General features: G+C 36.9%; 1 protein-coding gene across 1 annotated transcript in view; it reads left to right on the plus strand.

The window, feature by feature from the left end:
- The window catches only part of LOC126411948 (nucleosome-remodeling factor subunit NURF301), a 312,451-nt gene that overhangs the window by 88,788 nt on the left and 205,224 nt on the right, over window positions 1-18,439 (plus strand). Inside the window, exons 11-15 of the mRNA XM_050081404.1 lie at window positions 1,346-1,494; window positions 5,068-5,212; window positions 5,881-6,132; window positions 8,886-9,070; window positions 11,707-12,223. Of these exons, the coding sequence (XP_049937361.1) occupies window positions 1,346-1,494; window positions 5,068-5,212; window positions 5,881-6,132; window positions 8,886-9,070; window positions 11,707-12,223 (1,248 nt within the window). The remainder of the gene's footprint in view (window positions 1-1,345; window positions 1,495-5,067; window positions 5,213-5,880; window positions 6,133-8,885; window positions 9,071-11,706; window positions 12,224-18,439) is intronic.

The raw sequence follows: 18,439 nt of genomic DNA on the forward strand, positions 1-18,439 counted from the left end.
AAGACTGATTATGCCTTTCAGCGTTCAGTCTGGAGCATAGCCCCCCTTATAAAATTCCTCCATGATCCCCTATTCAGTGCTAACATTGGTGCCTCTTCTGATGTTAAACCTATTACTTCAAAATCATTCTTAACCGAATCCAGGTACCTTCTCCTTGGTCTGCCCCGACTCCTCCTACCCTCTACTGCTGAACCCATGAGTCTCTTGGGTAACCTTGCTTCTCCCATGCGTGTAACATGGCCCCACCATCTAAGCCTGTTCTCCCTGACTGCTACATCTATAGAGTTCATTCCCAGTTTTTCTTTGATTTCCTCATTGTGGACACCCTCCTGCCATTGTTCCCATCTACTAGTACCTGCAATCATCCTAGCTACTTTCATATCCGTAACCTCAACCTTATTGATAAGGTAACCTGAATCCACCCAGCTTTCGCTCCCATATAACAAAGTTGGTCGAAAGATTGCACGGTGCACAGATAACTTAGTCTTGGTACTGACTTCCTTCTTGCAGAAGAGAGTAGATCGTAGCAGAGCGCTCACTGCATTAGCCTTGCTACACCTCGCTTCCAGTTCTTTCACTATGTTGCCATCCTGTGAGAATATGCATCCTAAGTACTTGAAACCATCCACCTGTTGTAACTTTGTTCCTCCTATTTGGCACTCAATCCGTTTATATTTCTTTCCCACTGACATTACTTTCGTTTTGGAGATGCTAATCTTCATACCATAGTCCTTACATTTCTGATCTAGCTCTGAAATATTACTTTGCAAACTTTCAATCGAATCTGCCATCACAACTAAGTCATCCGCATATGCAAGACTGCTTATTTTGTGTTCACATATCTTAATCTCACCCAGCCAGTCTATTGTTTTCAACATATGATCCATAAATAATATGAACAACAGTGGAGACAGGTTGCAGCCTTGTCTTACCCCTGAAACTACTCTGAACCATGAACTCAGTTCACCATCAACTCTAACTGCTGCCTGACTATCCATGTAAAGACCTTTAATTGCTTGCAAAAGTTTGCCTCCTATTCCATAATCTCGTAGAACAGACAATAACTTCCTCCTAGGAACCCGGTCATATGCCTTTTCTAGATCTATAAAGCATAGATACAATTCCCTGCTCCACTCATAACACTTCTCCATTATTTGTCGTAAGCTAAAGATCTGTTATATGTTATAAGAGTGTGAGTGTTATAAGAGTAAAATGCCAAGTATTGTAGATGATGTATACAGCAGTATTGCAGATTTCTGTAATTAACAAGGCATATGGGAATGTAATAGCCATAAGAAGTCTTTTGTTTCTTTATGCTAGTTATTTTGTTGTTTTTAATTTTCAGGGCATGTGAAACTTCAGAGAATGACAGCTTCTGAACGAGAAGAAAGGAAGCGCCAGGAGAAGAAAGACAAGAAGGATAAAGAAGAGGAAGAAGAAAGAAACAGACTGACTTACAATTTTGTTAAATATACTCTAGGTTTAAAACACCAGGTCAGTATGACTACCACAGAGTGGAATAAAATAAAAACTTGTGTGTTTCATGATAATTAACTGCTCATTAGAAGCACATTATGTGCAAAGCTTACGATTATTATGAATGTTAGTTGCAGTGAGATGTTTAGTCTTCTCTAGATAAGTATCGATGATTTGTTCTATTGTGGCTAAAGCCGCAGAGTGAATACTGAAGAGAATTTCCTTGGATAGGTTATTAAGCATCCACTTTGTTCTGACAGATCATCCTCAATACAAAACTTCATCTGTATTCTGATCCATGATCTCAGTAGCTATGCCTGTTACTGCTTGTCTTGTGTATTTTTGCTTGGAGTTACTAACTAGCCCTTCCCTTATCTCTACAGCTCATGCATAGAATATGTGATCAGAATTTATTTAATGAGTGTTGATTTGTATTAGGATTGTAACCAATGTCTGTGTTATGACTGACATTCATAAGAAATTGATTAGCTAGAGCTGTTGTGATTTCACTGATATATAAGCCTTCATTTCGTATTTATTACAGCTCTTACATGTAAATGAATGTTTTCCCATTAAGTACGTACCATTTAACATTTTGCGTGGAGGTCCTGGGTGAAATACAAATACTGTAAAAATATTGGTAATGACTCATCATATAGCTGAAGTGTTGAGTGTTTGATAGACACATAAACAAAACAGAAAATAGTGCTGATCTTTTAAGTGACCATTCAGAGGTAACTACCACAAAAAACCACACACAGCTACGATGACTCAGCTTTGGAGCTCAACTGAGGTGAGGGGTTGCATTGGGTGGGATGGGTGAGAAGAGAAAGGAGGTGGAGGGAGGGATGACTGATGGCTGGGAGGGAGAGGCTGAAAAGGAAAGGGATGGAACTTTGGCACTGTCGAGCTCACCCTGTTGCAGGCTGGGAGAGTTTCATGTGGCATACAATAAGGTGGAAGAGTGGATAGAGAGGATGAGGCAGTGGAGAGTAAAGTGTGAGTGTAAATTGATGAAGTGAAGTGGGTGGTATGGTGCCAGAGTGGAGATGAGTGGGGCAGGGGCTAGTGGAGTATGAGGCTAGGAAGAATGCAGGAACAAAGGACATGTTGTAAGGGCAATTCCCATCTATGCGATTCAGAGTACCTAACATTATTAGGTAGCATGCAGGTGCCACAGATTGTGAACCACCCACTGAAGTCGAGCATACTGTGCCACTGGCGGGTCAAGTGCTCTTGACCGCAGTTTGGTGGTGGGCATTCATTCAAGGACACAGCTAGTTATGGTCATGGTCACATAAATGATTGTGCAAACCTTAAGAAACAGAGCTATTATATCTTGTATGACATGTCTGCTTTCACAGATGGCCTAGCCTGTGATACAATAGAATGTACCTGTGACAGGACTGCTTCAGAGTCCTCAAAGGGATATGAACTGTGGGGCAAAGGACTGAGAGTAGGTGTGGAATAGGGATGGATCAGGATATTTTGTAGTAGCACTTTATTTTATGAGAGAGATCCTAAGTATGATGATCATTTCTGAATATTGTTGTAGACAGTTGAAGTCCTGGCAAAGAATGTGGTTAGTTTGTTACAGTCCATGGTTATAATGGGTAATAGGCAGGAGAGGGATTTTTTTTTTTTGGTGTGTGTGTGGGGGGGGGGGGGGGGGTGGGGGGTTCCTTTGCAATTGGTTCATGGTGATCATTGAATCATTAGGGGCATGTGTGGGTAGTTTGTTTAGTTGTCAGCAGACACACTATAACCCCCATCCTCGAGTTACTCAGGTACCTTAACCATTAAAATTCAGTTAGTCTCATTTCATCAGAATCTCTACTTATTACTCCAGTGTCCAAAGTTTGAAAATAAATCAGTGGAACAAGATGAAAAGAAATGAGAAACAGGCCAGCGTTGTAGCTTTGCAGGTGGGACAGCGCTCTTTGGCCTGTTACATGAGGAGCCCACTTGCCCGTTAGGCTGCCACAACATTAAACATAATTTGTCAATGCACATTTGATGTGCTTCCATTATTCTGAGAATTCTTTAGGAACACATTTTGTTACACTATAATTTATAGAAAGCTTCATATTTTGTAATCACTGACTTATAGTCCGACACGCACGCCATGGAAATAGTGTGAAAATGGTTCCAGTACCTGCAGTAATCCAAAAAGGTATCTCAGAGACTGTGCCCATGCTTGATAACAGTAGCTGCTAGTCCAGCATCACTCCAAATATGCAGTAGATATTGTTCTGAAATTGGCATGTAATTTCAGTCTACCAGGATAGTTCATTTCAGTAGATTCACTACTGTAGTGTTAGGAATTCTTTATTCTCCAATACCATTGACCTGGCTTGTTAAAAGTGAAGTGAGTTACATTGGAGAAAAGATGAGAGAAGTAATAGATATAGTCTCTCAGTTCATCTTTGCTCCTCAGTTTTTGTATTGGGATTCCCCACTACATTCTCTACCAATCGTTCCATAGCTATATTCATTTTCTTCATATCTCACGTAAGTTCCTTTTATTGTGTTATTACCTGTACATTTATATGTCTATTCTATCCCATATTTCTTAGGTAGCCCGTGAGAAATCATTTTTCATAACTTAAATGTGTGTTTGTATAATATACTTAACTCTCAAGCAGGCACACGATTTTTCATTAACAGTAATGAAACAAACATTTAATTGCATCTCTTTTGCTGTATACAAGTGTTACCCCACAGTAATGACACACTCAAAAGCATTAAACAGCGCAGTTCCATCACACCTCTACCAATTGCCTACTTGATTACTGTCCGCCCCCGGTAGCTGAGTGGTCAGTGTGACAGAAGAAAGGCCGGGGTTCGTTTCTCGACTGGGATGGAGAGTTCCTCCACTCAGGAACTGGGTGTTGTGTTGTCCTGATAATCATCATTTCATCCCTATCGATGCACAAGTCACCGAAGTGGCATCAAATCGAAAGACTTGCACCCGGCGAATGGTCTACCCGACAGGAGGCCCTAGTCACACGTCATTTATTTACTTGATTACTAATTATCTTGTAGATAACTGTCTCATTGTGGATCTGTGCTAATAGCTCAGAATCAGGATCTTTTCTTGCACAGATCATAAATTTTTTTCTCGCCTAGCTTGCTGTTTGTATTACTACTACTCATTTGGACATATGACAACTCAACCTATTACTGTGTTAGCTGAAGCAATAATGAACAAATAAGTATGGGCTCGCAGTTATAAAACAACAATAGAATGGGACAAAAGAATGTTATTTGCGATTGGAGCACTTTAAACACTGGTGCGCCCATTCGAGGGTTAATAACAGAGCTTTACATTTATTCAACTTTAAAATAAATATTCTATTATTAGCTAGGAAAGTTGAAATAGTGAAAATAAACAATAGAATAAGACAATAAAAAGCAATAGATCTTTTATCTTTGCAGTAAATAAATTTTTGGTATTTTGTCTAATTTTTAAGTCTAGTTTACTGTACTGTTATGTGCTAAGTGCCTGCAACTGTATGCTACATTTGTATGTAGGAAAATTAGCATGTGCAAAAGATGAAATATATTTATTACAGATATATTCTGTTTCAGGTGTGGAAGCAAAAAGGTGAAGAGTACAGAATACATGGGCAATGGGGATGGCTTTGGCTGTCAACAACTCGTAAATATAGACTTCAAGACTGTCATAAAATGGGTCTTCGAGCAGGACCTCAAAAGATAATGGTCCAGGTTCAAGGTATCACACATTATAAACACTTTTGAATTATGATGGAATGTGCGCAGTGGAAGTTATTACTATCACACTCTCCCATTTAATGCAGTGATAATCTTATTACAGTCTTCTGAACACACACAAATATTGAAAAATAATGAAAAGCATATATGCACATATTTTGAACTTAGGGGTACATTTTGATCCACCTCTAGATAATATCTACAGTAAAACAATAACAGATTTCTTAGAATCCAACTAAGAGGATGCTGAAGTCATAGTAGCAAAGGTTACACTAGATGATATTTTTCTTTTATTTACAGTGTTTTAATTTTTTATTCATGATTTTTACCATGTCCCTTAATTTTGCAGAATTTGTTTATGGCCTGCTATTGTTCGATGAATAGCAAACTCAATCTAACCTGCATTATGTGTTATAGTCATTAGTATATTTCCTTTTCTTCATTTTTTTCTCTTTATTACACGAAAGCAGGACATGACTGAAAATGTTTATGAACATTTTTGTGCTGTCAGGAAAGACATCTAAACAAATATTTGATGGATGAAGTGTCACTACATTATACCTGATTGATATAAACTGAGGGGTAATGCCAGTTTTGATTGCTGTTATGATCATTTTTGTGTTTAACATTGTTTCTAAATTACAATTTGGTATTAAATTTTTGTTCTAGATGATAAAGGAATCAAAATATTGGCTGTTGATCCAAACACGTATAAATTTTTGCTAAAGAAGAGTATGGAAGATCAGTTACAACTCACGGATGGAATTAAGATAAAATATGAGGCAGGGAACAACAACAGTGATCCCTTGAAAGTGAAAGTTGAGCCAAATGAAACTAAAAATTCATTGAAACCTGAACTAACTGATGAAAATACAAGTAAGCTTCCAGTAAACGAAGAAAAAGATAAAGAACAGAAAGGAGGTGAGATTTGGTATCATTCAGATGCTTCTTAATTTAAAATAAGTTTCTGTGAAGCAAAACTTTTTTTTATTATTTTTTTGCATGAGTTGTCATTTTACGGAAAGAGAATATTATGTGATGCTCAATTTGAACCAGCCAGTAGTAAATAAATTTTAATTACTTTTATATGGGTTCTGACACCCATAATGTATTGGCGAACACCGGCACATTGTTCTCCTGCTCTGGCACCCTATTGCCACAAGTGCCCACACTTGAGACACATGTTTTTAAAAAGAAAAGGGCAGTGGACACTGGCAATGTTCATGGTGTGTTAAACAGTCTGGACGAGACTTAAACATCAGTGGGGACAAACCTGATGCTGAGGTGGGGCATCCTCTGTGATCTGCCGCAGGTATAAAAGGGAATGCTGACTATCTGTAATCTCTTCACAGCTGAAATGTTTGTCACAGTTGGGGAATGTTTCATATTTCATAAGGAACTTAAGCTACAACTTGAGCTACTTCTAGATGCCTGGTATGGCTGTTTCTGTTTATCAAGTCTTTCGAAATCTACTTGGGAGCAATAATGTGACTATGTAGCTGATGCAGAAGAGGGGAGGCCAAATGCCAATAGGTTTCCTGGTCACAAGTCGTGTCTTTAGTGTCATCCAGGTGACTGATTTGTTGAAGTGTGGCAGAAAGCTTAGCTATTTATCAACAACATGAGAGCTGATGCAGACAACTCTGACAGAGCTGATGCAGACATCTCTGACTTCCAGCAATATTTGAGATTGTGCTTAACTTAGGGTTGGATGATTTCAAAGCTCATCTGGACGTCTTTGTCTGGTGCTAACCTTACAACTACCTCTGTGATTAAAGAATCAGCATTTGAGACACCACAGTTACTACATTCAAACTTGCACTTCTCGGGGAGCACTTGCAAATCCGCTGTTCAGGAAACACAAGTCTAGCCTCTGCATTTCCATATTGCTGAAAATGTAATCTTGCAACAACTTTATGCACTTGGTGGCAGAAATGATCACTCAGCAAACTGCACTATTAATTAAATTCTGATGCTGTAGGGCCTATGCGCAGATGCAGCTTTTGCGCAATCTTATACAAAAAACAACAACAACTACTACTACTACTACTACTACTACTACTGCTGCTGCTGCTACTACTCCTGCTGTTACTGCTGAGTAACAAAGTGCTCTGGATTGCGAGATCTGGTATGTTTCGTACCTTGCGACACAGCCTAAAGCAGGCAGTTTTTGCGCCTTTCTAGGTTTCATGAAACACAGTGACTGATGTGGTGGATGCAAAAGCTCCCCTGTATGTCCTTGTTCTGCCAGCTGTAGGCCCATGTTTCAGATCAGCTGTGCATTGGTTAAGCTATTCCTGCATCTGCCCCTGCTGTCGTCATTGCAGTAGCATATGTTCTTGCAGTTGTTCCTGCAGTGTTATTTGACACTGCCAAAATGCCAGAAACTTATGATCCATCATTACAAGTTTATTCACACGTGAGAGTCAGCTTCGTAGCCACTTTAGTAATGTGCGACCAGATGTGGGAATGCCACTAGTTGGTTTCCGAGAAACTGGAGTGGTCATAAAGTAGATGATGGTGACAGTACACAATTCTGAAAGACAAACAGAGAGTAATCCAAAATGTGAAAGCTTAAGAATTATCAACTGCATAAAAACAAACTCACAACAGCAAACCAAGAGAAAAACCGAGAGTAAATGAGTAACCACATGCAAAAATAATGCTATCAACTCCAAAATTTTGGAAACATCAACACAACTGGAGGAGAAAAACGCTCATACTTTTCTCCTAACTTATGCTACCAGAGGGTCTTGCCAACTGTCGCAAGGTCAGTGCTGCCCGCAGTGTGGACATGAAACCAAACTGCTGTTTACGGCCAGTACTAGTATGTTCATCTTGACCTTGGTATCAGAATCCAATGAGGATAGTAAAATGCCAAAGGGTTGGATGTGATAAAGTACTGTCACAGCAGATTTTATGGAGCTGGGGGTGGGTTAAGACCTGGAAAACCATTGCAGCATTTACTCATGCCAGCATAACAGTTCGTTCTTAATGAGTTGTGCTTATTTGTTAATAATATTATAAATAATCCAAACAAAGGTGTGTCTGAATGTTTTGCAATGTGTTGGATTAGTGTAGAAATATCTTTGCCTATGATTAATTGTCTTGTATGCCTAATTACAAAGTTTGTAGAGAGCTACAACTTGATGTAAAACTGCAAGTCACTATTGCGAAGTATGTGGCATTAAAAAAAAGTGTTAGGAATTCTCCTTCCCTTGTTTAACTGCATGTATTAGATTTGTCATAATACTATTTTCAGTGTGCCTTATTTGTTGAACATGAAACATACTAAGACCTGAATAGCTCAATTAATTAATTGCATGTATTTTTTTGTTTTTTGTATTTTAAGTATTTGTTGCATTTTGTATGACATGTAATGATGATCATTTAATATGCAACAGCTACAGATTAGATTGCTAAAAGAAAAACATTTCAGTACATTAGTTACTAGAAAGAACACTGTAGCACATGTTTGATTTGAAAGAAGGAGAAGTGGTGATTATATGTGAAGCATTGATCAAGCAGATATAATTTTTAGCTGTCTGATTCCAGTTTTGTTATTGGAAATGAAAAAAGAAACTGATTTAGACATTTTAATATTATACTGTCTTGGTGAAAAAAGCAGCAAAAACTTGTTCTGATATTTAACAGAATTTTTTTATCTATTTTAGTTGCATTAAAAAACCTAAAGGTTTTCCCACCAATTACAAAGTTTGAAGAAATAAATATTACAAAGGCACTGACATCTCCTGGACGACTATATTACCCAAAAATTGCAAGGAAGTCAAGATTAGATGAATTTCTAAGCAGAAGAACACATTTGAAAATACTGGAAGAAAGGAAGCTGGCTCAGAATGTAAGTTTTTAAATAGATTATTTCGGCATTTATTGAAATTTGTTTTGTGTACCCGAAGTTTCAAAACAGTGCAATATCTGAATTACACATAGCACATTCTTCTACTATTAAACAAAGGATGCTATCATTTTCTATTAATATGCTGTCATAATGTTGAGGAACAATAATTACTACAGCTGTGTGGCTTCCCATTCATCATGCCATGTGTGGATTTTCTGAGCTAACAAAGCATGCAAATTCCTACACTTCTTCATTCATGAAATTTCATATACTTATGGTGGTGGTTTGAGGAGATAAAATTATTATTGCATGCATATTTCGAAACTGTGGCACCAATATGAAATTGGCTAAATACATTCATACTGAATCAGTTTTAGTCTAGCAAATAAGTGCATTTGCTCTTTATAATGTTCAAAAATTTGACCTATATGCAGCAGTCACCAACTCAGTCCTTGTACGGTGATGGAAAGTACTTGTTCAGTGTGTATATGTCCAGAGACAAGTGGGAAATCTAGAAAAAAAACAGGATTTTTTTCATCCAGGAAAAATTTAGGCATTTTTGGAATTCCGGAAATTTTTAATTGTTTTAGTTTTCAGTCAAATTTTTGTAATTTTGACTGGTAAGAATTTCTAACAAAGGATTTTACTTTAGCCTGCTGCTGCAGAATAATACTGCACCAATAGAAAGATAAATGAGAGAATAACAACAAATACAGGTTCAGTTGAGAAGAAAATGTGCCATTTATAACAGCAACACACAGTGCACACATAAGTGTCTGCCAACAGCAAAATGTGTCAAAGACTATGCAATACTTCGACAACAATCTACTTGAATGAGTCTTTCTTGTGGACCTCGTTTCAATGAGTGTGACATCACAACTTTTTACATTTTTAACAGGCCGCAGAAAAATGTTGCGAACGGTGGTTTGAGAAGTGTTACTTTAAAAGTAAATTTCCTTTTAAGCAAGATGAATTATGTTATCTGTCAGTATGTGTGATGAATTACTTAAATCATGGAGCATTATACTCCCATTCAAAACTTAAAACTGAGGACAAAGCACATAGGAAAACTTTTGGCCCAAAAAACCAGACGTTTATGCTATTACTTAAAATTTTACTGGTACATTTGTGTTTGATATCTCTTAAAGGGTAACACACCTTAAAAAAGTTCAGGTTTCAAAGTTAGTTTGTCATATTTATTTTTGTTCTTTCATAGATTACAAATTATGTAGTAATGATGGGAAAAAGTATAATTATCCTTAAAAAAACAGTGTGAAGTCAATTCTTGAGCAATTACACATGTAATTGGCTTTTCTATGAAAATATGGAACATGTACGCACCCAGGTCACCTAAGAAATGTTTGGTGCACAGCAGTGAAATTTATAATTGAGCTCATCAGAAGTTTTCAGCTGCTGCAATTTAAGCTGTGTTCTTAGGATCCTCCTTATCCACTCCTCTTAAACAGTTTGATGATCAATATTATATTTGAAAGCTTAGCTTTTATTGTAGCTATATGTGTGCATATTAATTTAAACCATTAACTTTTCTTGTTTGTGCATTTGTGCTACTTAACAGTGATGTTGCTATTGGTTGACTACACCACATGTCCTATGCTCGGAATACGTTCTGTCATTGGCTGACGAGATCACGTGACATGAACTGTAATTGGCTGACAAAGTGTGACACAATCTAAATTTCAATGCTTTGGAAGCTATTATCTATATTTGGTGGAATTTGTGTTTATGCTTTCGTAGTACAAAAATATGCAGTGTAAATGTTTCTGTGCATCAAACATCTTTACAAAACATATTTTTTTCTGGCTTTAGTTTCCTAAAGTGCTGGGAAGTTCTATCTGAGTTTATAAAACCTTCACTATTCAAAGGATTGAGAAGTTTCACAGCTTCGAGGAAAAATATATTGTCACTTAACACAGAAAAAAAGCACTTTCATGTGGAAAAAAGTGAATTTTCGCCTGGGAAAATTGAATTTTCATCAGGGAAAATTGAATTTTCAGCAGGGAAAAAGTGTACTCTCACCGGGGGAAAAGTGTATTTGTAACCAAAAAATTTGGGAAAAATCCGAGAGGATTTTTTTTTTTTTTTTTTCCTACCCGTGTATGCACCCTGTTGTTCGTAAGAATCAACAAACAAAATAGTGAGAGAAGGTAACCATTCACATGTGGTAGAATAATGCATGGAGCCCAGGCTCCATCGGATTAGAGAATTGCTGTAGCTTTCAAACTTAGTGTGAAATGTACCTGTGCATCATACAGTTTGAATTGTACAGGCAAATGATTGTCTTCACATTTTTTATAAATTGTGTGGTCTAGATTAAATTTTCTTGAGCTTCACTAATGAAATATTTATACTGTCAGAATGACTGAAAATTATGTAATGTCACTGTAGATAATAATTTCTTATTATGTTTGATACGATAGTCCTTTCATTTACAAGAATGGAGAACAATTTAACAGTAAAATACCATAGGTGATTAATTTTTAATGAATGACAATGATGCAGTTATGGGTTACAGGATAGAAGAAAAGCCATTGATTAATACAGTTATAATGTGTTTCATTTACTGTGTTGTTTTCCATGAGTTCTTATGCTTTTTTCTCTCCCTCTCTTTTTTCCAGCAAGCATCAAAAGGATCAGTAAAAGTAGGTGTGAATGGTGATACATCTAAGTCATCAGATGCAGAGGGTGATGTAGATATTGAGAATGATGCGAGTGATGCAGAAAGTGAGAGTGGTGTGGATCATCTTCTGCCTTCTATGGTGCTTGGTAAACTGTGTGTGTCAAACAACTCACAAACTTCATTTTTCAGCAAGGATATATTGAACACTATTTCTAAGAAAGTGAGTGGCATTCGGCAACAGTACTCAAAGTTGGCTCGTCTTGGTAAAAGTTTGAAGTGCTATTCTCTTAGTTGCAATGAAAACGATAATAAACAGGCTGCAACAACAGGAGTAAGCAGTTGCTATTCACCTATTTGTCAACAAAAAGCAAGAGTTCGCAAGGAGTTGCTGCTGCTACTGAAGAAAGCGAACAGTCATACCAATAACAACAGTGTTTCTGGTGCCTTGAACAATGGATCCGCATTGCCTGCTCAGAAAATAAAAAATTCAGATGATTCCACTGTATACAACGAAGGTAAGTAATAAAAAAATTGAGCGGTTATTTATTATTAATAATTTTCAATCCATTTTAATTTATTTAAAACTTGGAAGTATGATGGTCAGATCCTTTGTTTCTTAGTTTGTGGTGAAGGTAGGTGTGTTACTCATTTTATCTACTAGAATGGAAGAAATTTGGAAAATGATGAATGATAGGTAATTTGGAAGAAATAAGACATCAAAAATGTAGGGAACTCGTAGATTCTTGCGTGTTTATCAGATCATGCCTTCATATACCTTTCAGTAACTGGACTTCGAATTTAGCCTTCAAAAGAAGATTGTCAGAAACTTCTGAAAGAATGTAAAATATTCTCTACCTCTCATATGTAATCAAATTTTATTGTCATATGACATAATTATCACCAGTTAAAAGCATGGATAGCTGTATGCTAAAGTTACTGAAACAAAATTTTGAGAGATAACGAGCAAAGAACACCGTGATTATCTTCAGTACTGAAGATAAGGTGCAGTTCTTGACAAGTTTTGTAACGTTACTAACCAGTTTGGAGCCTCTTTAGTCTCGTTAAAATCCACCAATCAAGGCTTCTCCCAATAATTGCTAGGCTATTCAGACAATTCATAATGGTGTGACACAACACCATTGTTGCTTTTCTTTTTCCCTGATCAATCTTGTTATTAAAAAATTGGCTTATTATTACGACCGAGCTTTCACTATGCAGATCTATAAGTTACACATTCTACAAGTGATTTGACAAAATCTTCTCACAGAACTGACATAGATGATTGACTTACTGATATAGATTTTCATCTTTTAGCGATTGGCCATTGACTCTAGAATCTTACATGTTGGATGCTTGTTACAGACTCAGTAAAACTAGAATGCTTGCCTTCTTCTGACTGTGGCTTTTTGTGAGATGACATATTTATAAGAACCCATATTACAGAAATTACAGATTGGCGAAATACAACAATATTGCATTTTAGATATTGAAATAAAGGCCAGAAACAGGAAAAAATATGCACACACAATATTCGCTGAAGTAAAATCATGTAACCAAAAACTGTATAATCAGAAAATGACAAAATAATAAGTACTACTTTATGAGAGAAGTTGTAATGTGCATGAGGATTCCCCAAGCTGGCCAAGAATTTCTGAGAAAGTGAAATTTTTTAGTTAGAATAATTGACAAACGTATGTTATGTAAGTAACAGTATACATTTCTGGAAACAGAAAAATGGAGGTTACTAAACTATGACACTTGACTTTTGGAAAAAAATATTCTTCATAGACTGGAATATCCTGGAAAAAAATAACTTTTGAAATGTTAAGATTTTAGAAAAAGTGAAACAGTTATTCAACAGAGAAGAATGAGGGTTTCAAATAAGCTAAGTTAATCTAGAATAAACAATTTTTAGCAGGTGGAATTTTGAGGTACACCTACTTAGAGGTATCGAAAATTTCGAATATTTCTTCAACTAAATTATTTCAAAATGGACTTTTTGTGTTATTGTCATCAGTAGACAGCAAGTTATACTGTGGAAAATAAAATTTAGTGGACTACTGCATGAGTTAAGAATTGGGAAATTTAATGTGGTATGTATAGTATATGCATTACAATGAATAGATATCAGAAAAGGAAAAAAATAATAGTGGCATCAGGAGTGGTTTAGGAACAAGTATTGTAATCCACCTTGCTCTTTAACAGTTTCAGCTTCTTTCGCATCTTTCGGTAATTTTTTGCTTATGGCAGCAGTGGTGTAGTGTGCTGATGTTGGCAATGACCATTGAATGCTGGGAATTCTCGACGACCAGTTGCAACAAAGATGCAGGCAGCCAATCAGATTTTAGCTGGTAATAGCTAATTTATATCTCCAATAAGCATAATTATTTCGATATGGTCAATCGGGAGTTCCAGTTCCACGATGAGGGACAAACACTGGTTGTTGGTTTAAAGTCATAGCTTGATTAGTGCACAAATTGTAATATGTACATTTTTCACACAAATAGTAGGAGGTTCTAAATTTGTTCCTCCAATGGGAAGATCTCTCGTAGACAGCTTGATTGAAGTGTTTGTTAATGTAGTGCAAGTAATACAAGGCATCACATGCATTAACTCCATCGTCGTAGCAGAATGTGCACAATGTTTTAGTGTCAGTCATGTTAAATTTGCTATGAGAATTGTTGTTGTTAATGTAGAGTGCCCAAACAGACTGCCCGTGTGGAAATCGTCTCTGGAGACCTAACCACAAAGGATCATGAGAATGTTGTAGTTTATGCAGATTAACGCAGCTAAATGACAAGTAACAACTGTTTAAGGGACAAAATAAACTTTTGTTTTATTCACACAACACATACTAATACATTTGGCTACGCAAATATATTACGTTGTCCATCAAGAAGCACGAAACATGTGTATTCCACAGAGTCTATTGCACTCTGCACATCATATCTTGTGCGGCACTATGCATGCTGGAAAATGTTTGTTCACATATCCCCAGCACTCCGCCTTGAACAAATATTTTTCATATACTCAACAGTATACATCCCAGGTTAAACCATAATGCTTCACCAGCTTTTGAAATTTGTCCTTACTGAGAGGCTTGGGGAGATCAGATAACATTTCTTCTAGGCATAGATAGCTGAGGATTGTATTTCCCTGTTCCACATGATGTCTTATAAAGTGATGCCTTATGTCAATATGTTTGGATCTTAGACTGGTGACATTATTTTTTGCAAGTTTAATAGCTCCCATATTGTCACAAAATACCACAGTTGGCTTTAATGTTGGAGGAGATTCTATTTCACTCATCAGTGTACGGATCCAAAGAGCTTCTTGGATAGTGGAGGACAAGGCTATATATTCAGTTTCTACAACACTCAAAGCAACATTTCTTTGTCTCTTAAATGACCATGATATCAATCCTCCCATTAGTCTAAAACAACTTCCAGTGATGGAGTGTCTGCTTTCCAGCTCATTTCCCCAGTCTGCATGACTGTATCCTTCCAAATTTACATTTACAGTTTTAATATATTTTAATTTGTAATCAGCAGTTCCATTTAAATATCTGACTATTCTCTTGGCTGCCATCCAGTGCTTTTCTCTAGGATCACTGCAAAACTTGTGTGCAGCATTTGTGGCAAATGCAGTGTCTGGTCTGGAAGTCTGTGCTAAGTACAGTAGTCTTCCTACAGCTTCCAAATAGGGTACACTTTCCTTACATTTCTTGCCATAATCAGTTATTAGCAGTTTTGCATTATTTTCCATAGGAGTAGAAATAGGTTTACAATTTTCCATATTGAACTTTTCTAAGCTTTTCCTTGTGTACAGAGATTGATCAATCCATAATTCTTCTCAGTTGGCACTTCTTAGAATCTTCATAGCTAAGTATTGGTTAAGTTCCCCTAAATCATGTGTATTAAATTCTGACCGTAACTGTTTTTTAAAAAAGTCCATCTGGCTTTCACTATTGGTTAAAATAAAAAACTCATCTGCCCATATGGCCTTGATTGCAATTTCTTCATTGCTTCTTTTATCATATATACTTGAATCTACCGTTGTTGGTAACAAGCCTAGTTTTATCAAAGTTTTATGCGAACATTTATTCCAGTAATGGCCACTTTGCATTAATACATATATGCCTTTCTTCAAGTGCCAAATTCTCCTTTTCCCATGATAAGGTCACTTAACTTCATCAGGTGGAATCACATATATTTCCTCTTCCAGCCTTCCATTCAGGTAGGCTGTTTTCACATCCATTTGATGAATTAATAAGTCTTCCAGTACTGCAAGAGCTAAAAGGTATCTTAACGATGAATACTTCACCACTGGTGAGAGAGTTTCATGGTAATCTATTCCTTCCTCTAGGGAATATCCTTTAACTACCAATCTGGCTTTTAATTTTGGTATTGCACTTGTCAAGGTTTTGAATATTAAACACACATCTTGCACTTAGTGGCTTTTTATTTTCAGGTATGTCAACCCATTCATATGTATCATTATCTGCAAAGGATTGCATCTCCTTTTCAATAACCTTTTTCCAGTCTTGAGCATTTGCACTAACTAAAGCTTCATCAACTGTGATTGGTTCATTGTTGGTTGTTTGGGCAGCATACATTTCACATTCTGGATATTCTTTTCGTTTTGCTATACGTGAAGACCACTTTAAACTGACTTCCTCTGTTGAATCTTCTTCCTCAGTTTGATTCTCGGATAACACATCAGCTTCCTCTTTATTATCATCTTCCTCTGTTTCAGTTTCCATCTCTGTTTCAGCACTATCACACATTATGCTTGATTGCATTGCTGTATCATTTTGAACTATATTCACTTTATAAATACCTCTTACATTACTTGCAGTAGCTACATCACCACCACAAGAGTCTTATCACTTTACCATCCTCTGTATCGAAGATAACTTTATTACCCTTCTTTACTGTTTTGCTTATTGACAGCAAATTAGTTACAATATTTGTTACATAATGTACAACATGAGCAGTAACAATTTCCTTTTCCCCATTCGCAGGCAAATTAAGATCCACTTTACCGGCTTGTTGACACCTTAATTTAGATCTCTCAACTGTGAAAATTCGAATGTCAGTCCTTGACTGAACATCATACAGACCTGATGGAGCTTTGGTAATGTGCACAGATATTCCTCAATCTAGGAACCATTCTGCATAATTGCCACTCGATTCATTGTTGTTGTTGTGGTCTTCAATCCTGAGACTGGTTTGATGCAGCTCTCCATGCTACTCTATCCTGTGCAAGCTTCTTCATCTCCCAGTACCTACTGCAACTTACGTCGTTCTGAATCGCTTAGTGTATTCGTCTCTTGGTCTCCCTCTACGATTTTTACCCTCCACACTGCTCTCCAATACTAAATTGGTGATCCCTTGATGCCTTAGAACATGTCCTACCAACCGATCCCTTCTTCTAGTCAAGTTGTGCCACAAACTCCTCTTCTCCCCAATTCTATTCAATACCTCCTCATTACTTATGTGATCGACCCAGCTAATATTCAGCATTCTTCTGTAGCACCACATTTCGAAAGCTTCTGTTCTTGTCTTGTCCAAACTGTATATTGTCCATGTTTCACTTCCATACATGGCTACACTCAATACAAATACTTTTAGAAACAACTTCCTGAAGCTTAAATCTATATTCGATGTTAACAAATTTCTCTTCTTGAGAAACGCTTTCCTTGCCATTGCCAGTCTACATTTTATATCCTCTCTACTTCAACCATCATTAGTTATTTTACTCCCCAAATAGCAAAACTCCTTTACTACTTTAAGTGTTTCATTTCCTAATCTAATTCCCTCAGCATCACCCAACTTAATTCGACTACATTCCGTTATCTTCATTTTACTTTTGTTGATGTTCATCTTATATCCTCCTTTCTAAACACTGCCCATTCCGTTCAATTGCTCTTCCAGGCCCTTTGCTGTCTCTGACCGGATTACAATATCATCGGCAAACCTCAAAGTTTTTATTTCTTCTCCATGGATTTTAATACCCACTCCGAATTTTTCTTTTGTTTCCTTTACTGCTTGCTCAATATACAGATTGGATAACATCGGGGAGAGGCTACAATCCTGTCTCACTTTCTTCCCAACCACTGCTTCCTTTTCATGTCCCTCAACTCTTATAACTGCCATCTGGTTTCTGTACAAATTGTAAATAGCCTTTCGCTCCCTGTATTTTACCCCTGCCACCTTCAGAATTTGAAAGAGAGTATTCCAGTTAACATTGCCAAAAGCTTTCTCTAAGTCTACAAATGCTAGAAACGTAGGTTTGCCTTTTCTTAATCTTTCTCCTAAGATAAGTCGTAAGGTTAGTATTGCCTCACGTGTTCCAACATTTCTACGGAATCCAAACTGATCTTCCCCGAGGTCCTCTTCTACCAGTTTTTCCATTCGTCTGTAAAGAATTCGCATTAGTATTTTGCAGCTGTGACTTATTAAACTGATAGTTCGGTAATTTTCACATCTGTCAACACCTGCTTTCTTTGGGATTGGAATTATTATATTCTTGTTGAAGTCTGAGGGTATTTCGCCTGTCTCATACATCTTGCTCACCAGATGGTAGCGTTTTGTCAGGACTGTCTCTCCCAAGGCTGTCAGTAGATCTAATGGAATGTTATCTACTGCTGGGGCCTTGTTTCGACTCTTCACACAGTATTATGTCTCCCATTTCATCTTCATCTACATCCTCTTCCATTTCCATAATAT

The sequence above is a fragment of the Schistocerca serialis genome, chromosome 1, assembly GCF_023864345.2.
Source record: "Schistocerca serialis cubense isolate TAMUIC-IGC-003099 chromosome 1, iqSchSeri2.2, whole genome shotgun sequence".
Lineage (NCBI taxonomy): Eukaryota > Metazoa > Arthropoda > Insecta > Orthoptera > Acrididae > Schistocerca > Schistocerca serialis.